Genomic DNA, 9,997 nt, shown 5'->3' on the forward strand with positions numbered 1-9,997 from the left:
GAGAGAGAGAGAGAAGCTGGAGGCTCATCCATGCTAAAGGGGGGAAAGGTCTCAGGGAGACTTGGAGCAAAGCCAGGTAATGGAAGGATTCCGCCAGACTGTGTCTTGTGCAATGGCTCATGCCGCAGTCTGGAGAGAGACAGAGAGCTCGGCTTCGGGCACAGGGGAGAGGGCTGGTGGAAAGGCTGAGAGGGGACCTCCCAGGAGCATCCCCTATCCAGCTCTCTTAACCCAGCTTGGGCACCAACTCTGCACTTTGCAAAGTGAACATTCATCCTTCCAGCCCAGCGTCACAGCCGTCTTTGGAAACGGGCAGTCATTTGTTGGTTAAGACAAGGCTCAGAGAGATGAAGCCACATGGCCAGGAAGAGACCCAGGCCCCCATCCATGCCCAGAGCCTCCTCTTTCCTGAGGCTCTTCACCGCCTCCTCTGCTGGCTCTTCCTTTTCCTGACTCCACGGAGCCCATTCTTTCATATCCCCCACGCTCTGTCGGCGAAGCCACCCCAGAGCAGCACGTAAGCTGGGGTGAGCCTCCGCAAGCCTCCACCTGAGCAGGCAGCCCCGGAATGGGCCCAGGGTTCGTTCCACAAGCTACCGGCACCGAGACCTTTCTGGGCCTCAGTTCCCACTCAGTAAATAAGAACAACTCCATTTCCTACAGTGGCAGCCTCCAAAGGCTGTTTCTAGGTGCCAAAAAAGTAACGTATGAGATGGTGGGTTGTAAAGTGCTGAACTAACGTTATGGAAAAAACATACATAATCCTCACATCCTCTTTTTGAGCTTGGACTAGAGAGATGGCTCATTCAGTTCCTTGAAAAGCCTGAGGAGGCCACACAGGGAGAGATCCACCCCCACCTCTTCCCAGAGCCGCATGTCCCTTGCAGATGGCTACGCCCCACTCACCAGGCCTTGCAGCATCTCGTAGAGAACTGCCCCCAAGCACCACCAGTCCACTGCCCGATCATAGGGCTCTTTACGAAGCACTTCTGGAGCCAAGTACTGTTGAGGAAAAATACACTTATCTGAAAGACACTTGGCCTCAGTCTCCCCATTTGTAAACAGGGCACTTGGAAGAACATTTCACCAGGGGTTGACCCTGCTATGATATTCACTTGTCTCTGCGTATGCTCAATCAGCATCCATTTGCCAAAGGCCTACTCTGTGCGTGACCCCTCACCAACATGCTGGGGACATAGGGAAGATCAGGCAGGACTGCCTTGTACAGTTATATAAATGATGTGCCATATAAAAGTAGCAGCCAAAAGGATATAGGGAGATGTAAGCCTGGCTGTGATTAACTCACCAAGGTATAACCCTAGTATAGGGTTATATCTGGCAACTTTATTAATGTTTAATGGAGTAACTTTTTCTAATTAATGTGCCCAAGGGGGTGCCTTTATCTAATTTGCACAAAAGCATCCAGTTGGTGTCCTGGGAACAGGAAAGCCCTGTGAGTACTCACAGTGCACTGGGGAGACTAATGGTGAAGTGTAAGTAAATGTGGCCCATACTTGTACTGGAAACCTCAGTGACAGAGAGGTGGATAGGAATCAGGAAAGAGGAGGTGACACTTGAGTTCATACTGACAGATAGATGCATGCTGCAGAGCTGTGCCTTCCAACAAGAAGAGGACCTGAGGCAGAGCTGTGCTTTCTGTCAAACCCAAGAGCTTGGTGACCCCTTAGCCTGGCATCTCTGCCACTAAGGAAAGGGGTCTCAGCAACTGACAAAGCCATTTTGAGAGACTGTGAGTCTGGGGAAGGGCGGGAAGTTACCCAGACCTGAGCTCTATGTAGGGTTCATTTAACCTCCCAGAACCTTGATTTCTTCCTCCATAAAATGGGGTTGCAGGATCCCTCCCTGGGGGCTGTTTTAAGGCTATGTGCTAATCTAGGTGTAATAGGATATGTGTGTAGGCCTTGAACAATGGGAGAAACCATGGGTACTCTTGTCTGTGCTTCCTGGCATCACAGCAGTGGCTGAGTTATGGAAGAGACGACGTGCTGGGGCCCCACGTCTCCTACACAATCCAGGGTGTCCTATGCCCTGCTCCTAGCCGCTGGCAATGTCCAAGGAAGGGATGGCTGGGTTGTCAGGCTTTGGGACACCAGTCTGTCCAGCGGACACCTGCCATGTGCAAACACAGACAACGGCTCCTGCTCAGAGAGATCACCAGTCCATCAGCTGCCCCAAAACCAAATGGAGCAGGCCCAGCTGAGATCGGAGATCCAGATTTTCTGGCATACAGAGAACAACCGAGCAGCTAAAGTCCTCTCCCATGCCAGATCAGGAGGAGCTTCCCAGGCCTGCAGCCTCTGCCTCCCAGCCCCCACACAGATACCTGTCAACTGGGAGCCCCTTTGGGTCCAAGGTCCAAAGGTCAACACTGGTGGGAGTCCAAGGAAAGATTTTCACTGCAAGGCTGCAGGGAGGCCTTGGCAGGACACATAGACACGTAGGAATTACTGCTGAGACCCACAGATTTTAGCCCCGCCAGGCTCTTGGCGGTTGGAAGAGGGGAGTGGACCAGCGTTTTACATTTGCAAGCCCTGATCTTAACTGTCAGGCCAAGCCCTCCTGCAGCACGTGGACTTCACCCTGTAGGGCAGGCTGTCCAGTATGGCAGCCACCCATCGCACGTGGCTACCGAACGCTTGCAATGAGATTGAGCTCAGCTGAGGTGGACCGTAAGTGTAAGATACACTCTGGATTTCAAAGACTTAGTTAGAAGAAAAGAATAAACTATCTCAACAATTTTATTGTATGTTGAAATGACAATATTTTGTATCTATTGGCTTAATTAAAATATATTATTAAAATGCATTCCACCTGTTTCTTTTTACTTTTTAAAGGTGGCTGTTGGGAGACTTTACACTGAGCATACGGTGTGCATGGCAGTTTCTACTTCTGTAGACCGCATTGCCGCATAGCTTCACCAGCAGCCCCCAGAGCTGGTGCCCCCATTACATAGAAGGGAAAACCGAGGCAGAGCGCACAGCCAGGTCAGCGCAAGGGCTCGGGTGACAGGAGGGAGCCTCCCCGCCCCCGGTGTAGCCTGTTGGCTCTAAGCAGGAGTTGAAGCTCAACCACTCATGACCTGGCCTCTGACCTCTCCTACCAGGTTTGGCTTACCTCCGGGGTGCCACAGAACGTGGATGTGGTCTCCTCAGGCTCTACACCTTCCTTGCAGAGGCCAAAATCCGTCAGCACCACGTGTCCCTGCAGAGGAGGGTGAGCGGGGGCTGGAGGGTGGCCTAAGCTAAAGGTATGGCCAGGCCTAACCCCAAAGCCCAGGTGCTTCACCCCAGGGCAGTAGCTGTGGGGTCTTACGGCTCTGGCACAGGCTCTAGGTTCCACTTAGAGACCCACAGCTCCTAGACTGGGTGCCAGGAGCAGTACAAGGGGCAAGGTGGGGGGATAGCGTTGCACTGTCTGCTCCCCCCAGCTTATCACAGACTTAGACCCATGCCCTACAACATGGCAGCTCCACAAATGTCCTTGCTGGAGGGGACTGGTGATGGCAGCTCCCTTGACAGAGGGCTGGCGGTTGAGAAAGGAACCATATCTTGTGGCAGCTGGGCAGGTGGGCGGCTGGTGGAGATCGTGGGGTGAGTGGATACTGTGAGGCTCTGCTCAGATCCTCCCTTTAGAAGCAGTCATGCCCATCCCCCCCCCCACTTCTGGCACATAGCGCTCACCCAAAGTTACGCCCCTCCCAAGGGCCAATCGACACTCAATGACCGGTCGATGCAGGGGCACAAAAGCCCAGCCTCCTTGCCTCAACTTGGAACAGTTCTAAAGAGTTGCCCCAGCTTGGGCCCTCCCCACCCCTGTAAGATCAGCCGAGGCCTCCTCATTTGCAACCGCAATGCAGGTGGGCTTCCTCCTCTCCCAATCTTGCCTCCTCACCCCCTTAAAACTGGATCTCTTAAGAGCATTCCCAATAACCATCTGCACTCAACACTCCAGCTCTTTCCAGGGGACCTAGTCTGAGACATGGAGAGACTACAAATTCCAAGAGCCTCCACCTGGCTCCTCTCCTGCCCCCGCAGACCTCGTACACACACACACACACACACGCACATACATGCGCACACATACTCGGATGCATCCCTACCCATATGGACGCAGGTACAATGCTTGCACACACACTCCTACACACAGCACATATGTGCAGCTATGCGCACACGCGCGCACATGCACACACACAAACACACACACACCAACCTGGCAGTCCAAGAGAATGTTCTCTGGTTTCAGGTCCCTGCAGAAAACAAGAGAAAAGAGCACTGTGATGTCTCACTTAGTGAGGAGAGCAGGGAACCCGGGTCCTGGCAGGAGGACTATTCCTGGAGGCTCACGGAGTTGTGGAGGGAGAGCCCAAGGAGAACGGGCACTTGATCGCAGCAAGGAAGCTCCTAGTCTACTCCCACTGCTGGGCCGTCCTCCTCACACAGAGGGCCACGTTCACCAGGACCTTGGGGGCCACAGAACCCCTGGCATTTGTGGCAGAAGGGCCAGGCCTGGCTCGGAGCCACAGGTGGGCCTCACCTGTAAATGACATTGAGGGAGTGCAGGTAGCCGATGGCGCTGGCCACCTCGGCGGCGTAGAACCGGGCCCGGGGCTCTAGGAACCGGCGTTCCCGCTGCAGGTGGAAGAAGAGCTGGAAGGGGAGGAGGTGTGTGAGACGGTCTCCGGGTGGGGGGCTCCAGCTCCTAGAGTGCAGAGTGTGGGGCAACGGGGCGAGTCACCTGCTCTCTGAGCTGTAATGTACTCCGATGGAAAAGGGCTTGCTTGGGGTGCCTGGGGGTCCCAGTTGGTTAAGCATCTGACTCTTGATCTCAGCTCAGGCCTTGATCTCAGAGTCGTGAGTTCAAGCCCCACGTTGGACTCTATGCCTACTTAAAAAAGGCGGGGGGCATGCTGGCCCCCACCCTAGAGAGCAGTCGGGTGTCCAAAGTGTCAGCAGGAGAGCTTAATCTGCATGGATTGAGCAGCCACTGGGTTCCAGGCTCAAAGCCAGACCCTTTCAGGTCTCTTATCTCATTTAATACCCATGACTACCTTTAAGGTATCAAATATGATGCCAGTTTCACCTAGCAGGAAACTGGGAGGGGTCAGGCGACTTGCCCAGGGCCATGTAGCTCATAACTGGCAGAGCTGCCATTCGAGCCCGGGTTGCTCAAAGATGTACTTTTCCTTCCCCCTAGGCAATAAGATGCTCATAGCTGTCCAACTGAGCCCAGCCTAGGTCTGCCCCTGGGCCAATTGCTTTGGTCTGTTTTGTTGGCCTTGGAAAGGCCTTTATCTCCACCAGGGGACTTAGGGATCCAGAGCAAACACTCCCCTCTTGGTGTCAGGCCAAAAGTCATGAGGTCACTGGGCTCAATCTGGGGTCACCTGCCCAGAGAGACACAGTGAAGTCCAGGACGGAGCCCAGCTTATCCCCACTGTGCTTCTGGGTCACAAGTGGCCTCGGGTCTCTGTTTACCACAGGGACCAGTCACCCCCACCTAGTGGCCTGTGGTAGAAAAAGGGGGCATTGGGGTCTTCACCCCAGAGCTCCACTAACACTGACCTTGCCCAGGTGCGCTCCAGTGAGTCTGGGCAGCCTTGCGTGGGGAAAGTCAAGAAATGCTGCGGCTGGGAGCCAAACAGACTTGCCTTCAAATCCTGGCTCTGTCAGGGGCAGACTGGGGGGCCTTGAGCAAGGGAGTTACCTCCTGAGCCTCAGGTTTTCAGCTACAAAATGGGTCTGTTGTGAGGATGAGGTGAGATCATTCCAGAATCTGGTACACACTGGGCCTGTAAGAGTCCAGCCCAGGGAAGCCTCCCTAGGGGTCCACCCACCTCTCCCCCGTTGACATAGTCGAGCACGAAGTAGAGCTTCTCAGGCGTCTGGAAGGAGTAGCGCAGGCCCACAAGGAAGGGGTGCTGCACGTTCTTCAGAAGCACACTGCGCTCCGCCATGATGTGGTTCTGCTGTGGAGTCATAGGCAGGGGCCCAGGTCACAACGCACCACAGCCCCTTGTACCCTGGCACAGACTCACTCATGGGGGTTGCCCTGCCCAGGACCTTCTCATGCCCCTGCTCAAATACCCACCGTGGCTCCTTAGTGCCGTCAGAGCCAGGCTCCTTGCCTGGTAGCCAAGATTCTGAATGGTCAGCCTCATCCCGAGCCACGTAGGTGCAGCTGCAGCCCCCGGGTCAGAAACCTCTGTCCCCCTCCCCCCCGGGCCATAAGGAAAGCATACGTGATTACTGCATACAGGGAGCCACATTCATGCTTTTGTTCACGCTGTTTTTCCTGCCTGGATGCCCTACATTAGAGGCCAGCTGCCAGGCCACCCCCTTCCTAATGACCACCCCTATCTGCCCTCAGGATGTCCTTGTTAACTTTAATTCCCTAGCCTGAGTCCTCTGATTGAGAAGTCAATCCTCTCTCGGGGTCTGCTCTATCCCCCTGGGAGGGGGGGGTGGAATTAAAGAGACTCAAGTCAGCTGAAGAACTAGAACTCCAGGATGGCTGTGGCTTGAGGGGCCGTTGGAGAGTAGAAAGTGGCTCCAACACCACACATACAGGGAGGCTGGCAGCTAGACAGGGCAGGGGGCTTGTCGGCCATGGCGCCCTGAATTTCCCAGGGGAGCATGGAGGGCTGGGCCGGGGTCCTCCCGAAGGCCCTGTGGGTGAGCCTGTTGGCCTGGCTTCCTTGAGAAGCACTGTCAGCACTGTCGGCCCTCTGTCTGCTATGACCACTGCTGCACCCAGCCCCAGGGGTCCTTCAGAGCTGGGACCCATCTCGGGAAACCACCTGAGGCTGGGGTCAAGAAGCAGGAGGGGAAATGCCTGAGCACAAGCTCTGGTACCTCTTTCTTCTTTAAGATGGACTTCTTCTGCAGCACTTTCACTGCGTAGAACACCCCATCAGACTTGTGCTTGGCCAGCAGGACCTGTGCAGAAGCACAAACGCAAGGCCCCGCGGCGGGGATGACTCCTCTGAGCTTTGGATTTCTCCATCAGCCCCTAGCTCTGGCCCCGAGTCCGTGATGCAGGTTTGCGAGCTCCCGCTTTGCACACAAAAGCCACAGGCAGAGGGTGGAGGAGTCTGGAGAAGGGAAGACCCACGCCTCCCAACTCACTGTGTCACTCACCTTCCCATAGCTCCCTTTGCCAATGACTTTCAGGAAGTCAAAGTCGGTGGGCCGGGCACTGGGGGGAGGGGGAAGAACACAGGTCAGCATTTGTGAACTTGGGAAACCTGGCTCCTGAGATCAAATCCAGGCTTCTCTTTAACTTAGAAGCTGGGGAATAGAGGGAGCTTTCCAAGAGCCAAGCCTCCTCACCACTGAAGCATGCCGTGTTCTCCCAGCCAAGTGGGCTTGGAGGACTGGCTCCTGCCCCTGGGGATCCATAGTCGAGTAACCAACAGGCAAGTTGGGAAGAAAACCAGACACAACTGAAGGCAAGAAATTGGGCCCCCCAAACCTGAGAAGGGCCTGAAAAGTAGGGAATTGCTAACAATGCAGACTTAGGGGGGCATTTCAGGCATGCGACTCAGCATGGGCAAAGGCTGGGGAATTAGTGGGAGATAAAGCTGGGGGACAGTTCTGGGTCCCAGGGGGCAGAGGGTCTTGACGGTAGACCAGAGAACTTGGATCAGATTCCCAAGGAGAGGGCAGTCAGGTATGAGGAAAGCCAGAGAGGAAAGTTGCTTGAGGGACCAGAACTCACTTTGGGTTGGCTGAAGGTCCCAAGTTGATGTTCCCATTGGCCCTTGAGGGCTAAAGACATTTACAGAAAAGTTAGTAAGATCAGCAGTGACTGTGTGTTAGGATCCTCGGCCCCTGCTTTCCCCTTGCCTAGGCCCCGCTCCCTTCTCTATTACCCTGCCTGCTTCCTCCTTCCTTCTTTCCACTGGTCTACCAACCCACCCAACCACCCACCATCTCATCTGCTTCTCCTAACACCCCATTTTTTTCTTGAAGCTCTTGCCCAACTCTGTGCTCTGTTTACCCTGCAAACAGCCCACTTTCGTGGACTCAGTGACCTAGTCCTGCTCTAGGTGGGCCCACCAGGCTGGCCTGAGCTTCCATCGATTTCCCCTGGAGGAGGAAGGGAGCCCCCTGGTGGTGGGTAGGGGAACCAAGACCCGCTCACCTGAGGACTGGGGGTCCCAGCTGGGCTAGAGTCCATTCTATAGCAGTGATCAGATGGGCTCTGGGGACACAAGAGGGACCAGGCATGAGAGAGCTGTTGTTGGGGAAGGAGTGTCACCTGTCTAAGGCTTTAGGCACTGCTGCACTCTCCACCCCTCCCCAACCCCATGTATCTGCCAGTCTGAGCATCTCCTACCCGAGGCCAGTGACCCCTGCAAGGGACAAGAACTGATGTACCCTGGACCCAGCCTCTCTAATCAAACATCTCAAGAGAGAGCCAGGGAGAATGGCCAGGAGTGTGCCTCCCAGGCTGAATCTTTTCAAGGGTTGGGGACTGCCAGTACGCCAAGATCCCTGTGAGCCAGGGCAGCTCCGGAAGTCCAGGATAGCCAGGGCTGGAAGGCTGGGCTCCCCAGGCTCCCAGACAGGTATAGGCAAGCCTGAATTCCTGTGGACAGCCCTGAGATGGGATCTGTGTTGTGTTGACTATTATCTCCCTGCCACATGGACATCTACTTAATGCCCATGGAATGGCAGCTGCCCTGGGGGCCTTGGGGCAGAGCCATGAAGAGATGACCCAAGCCTGACTAGAGTCTGTTTGAGATCAAACAATGAAGAGTATGACCAGCTGGTCTGCGCAGCGAGGAGCACAGTGTCTTTCCTGCTCCTGGCCTGCAGGGTGAGGGAGGCTGGCGTGTCCAGGCCCTGGCTCCAGGATGCCCAGGGCACGCCCTGCTTGGGAGGCCAAGGCTAAGAACTGAGATCCCACCTAAGAACCCAGTTGCTCACAGGGGCTGCAGGTACTGTACATCCCAGGACCTGCTGGGGGTCTAGGCTGCAGCCTAGCCTTTCTGGGTAAAAACCACCCATCTTTACAAGGGAGGATCCTAGAGCAACCACCCCCATGGCATTCTTGGGTGCTGACAAAGTGACCCCAGGGAAAAGGAGGTAACCCCTTAGCCCAGGCTGCTCCAAAAGGTCCAGCCTTGTGGGGCCTCGGGAGAATGAGCTGCAGAACTGCCTGGGTAGGACGTGTAGCCTGGCTTCAGCCAGTGCCCCATGGTCTGTGCTCCCCCGGAGGGGCCCCCAACGCTGCCACACCCTCTCCTGGGCTGGCCCCGTAGGCCCTTTTGCCAGGCCTTGGCCTCTCCGGCCCCACATACCTGCGCAGCCTGAGGAGAGGCCGCTGAAAGAACCAGCAGTTGGAGCCGGAGGACAGGCCGTGGACAAGAGAGCCTCTCTCTGTTCTCCCAACAAGGGCTGAAGTGTCTGTGCCTGGCGCTGGCCCGGCCCCAGCACCCAGCTCAGAGCTCCCAGCAGCCGCAGCAGCAGCAAGGGGGCTGTTGATGTCACGTGGGATCCAGCAGAGCTTAAGATGGGACCAGAGACCTCTGTTCCCTCGGGGACATCGCCTCCCCCTGGGGGGGTGGGTGGAAGGGGGTGGGCAATAGCTGCGGGAATGCCCTGTTGACGCTTGGGGCTTGTTGGAGTGTGTGCGATTGTGGGGCTCAGGCTGCGTGTGTGTGTGTGTGTATGTTCAGGTGTCTTGTGCACAGATGTGCTTGTGTGTCTGGCATATCAGTATGTCCCCATGTGTTGCTTTTGTGTGTGTGTGAGCCTATGTGTAGAAGACTGATGTGTTCTGCTTGTGCGTACCAGTGTGACTGTGTATTGAATTCTGTCAGTGTGTCCAGTGTGTCTGTACCTCTGTAACTGTGTTCTCATTGTGTGTAGAGATGGGCTTCTGGATATTTGCAAATGACACTACAGATAAAATATTAGTATCCAAGATCTACAAAGAACTTTTCAAAATCAATACACAGGAAACAAATAAA

General features: G+C 55.3%; 1 protein-coding gene across 1 annotated transcript in view; it reads right to left on the bottom strand.

The window, feature by feature from the left end:
* Positions 1 to 117: 117 nt before the first annotated feature.
* The window catches only part of SGK2 (serum/glucocorticoid regulated kinase 2), a 14,870-nt gene continuing 4,990 nt past the window's right edge, over positions 118 to 9,997 (bottom strand). Inside the window, exons 2-11 of the mRNA XM_034641589.1 lie at positions 8,164 to 8,223; positions 7,738 to 7,787; positions 7,158 to 7,215; positions 6,873 to 6,956; positions 5,855 to 5,983; positions 4,555 to 4,667; positions 4,231 to 4,267; positions 3,136 to 3,222; positions 907 to 1,002; positions 118 to 129 (exon numbers count right to left, since the gene is read on the bottom strand). Of these exons, the coding sequence (XP_034497480.1) occupies positions 118 to 129; positions 907 to 1,002; positions 3,136 to 3,222; positions 4,231 to 4,267; positions 4,555 to 4,667; positions 5,855 to 5,983; positions 6,873 to 6,956; positions 7,158 to 7,215; positions 7,738 to 7,787; positions 8,164 to 8,199 (702 nt within the window). The 5' untranslated portion in view covers positions 8,200 to 8,223. The remainder of the gene's footprint in view (positions 130 to 906; positions 1,003 to 3,135; positions 3,223 to 4,230; positions 4,268 to 4,554; positions 4,668 to 5,854; positions 5,984 to 6,872; positions 6,957 to 7,157; positions 7,216 to 7,737; positions 7,788 to 8,163; positions 8,224 to 9,997) is intronic.

This window comes from Ailuropoda melanoleuca, chromosome 13 (assembly GCF_002007445.2).
Source record: "Ailuropoda melanoleuca isolate Jingjing chromosome 13, ASM200744v2, whole genome shotgun sequence".
Classification (NCBI taxonomy): Eukaryota; Metazoa; Chordata; class Mammalia; order Carnivora; family Ursidae; genus Ailuropoda; species Ailuropoda melanoleuca.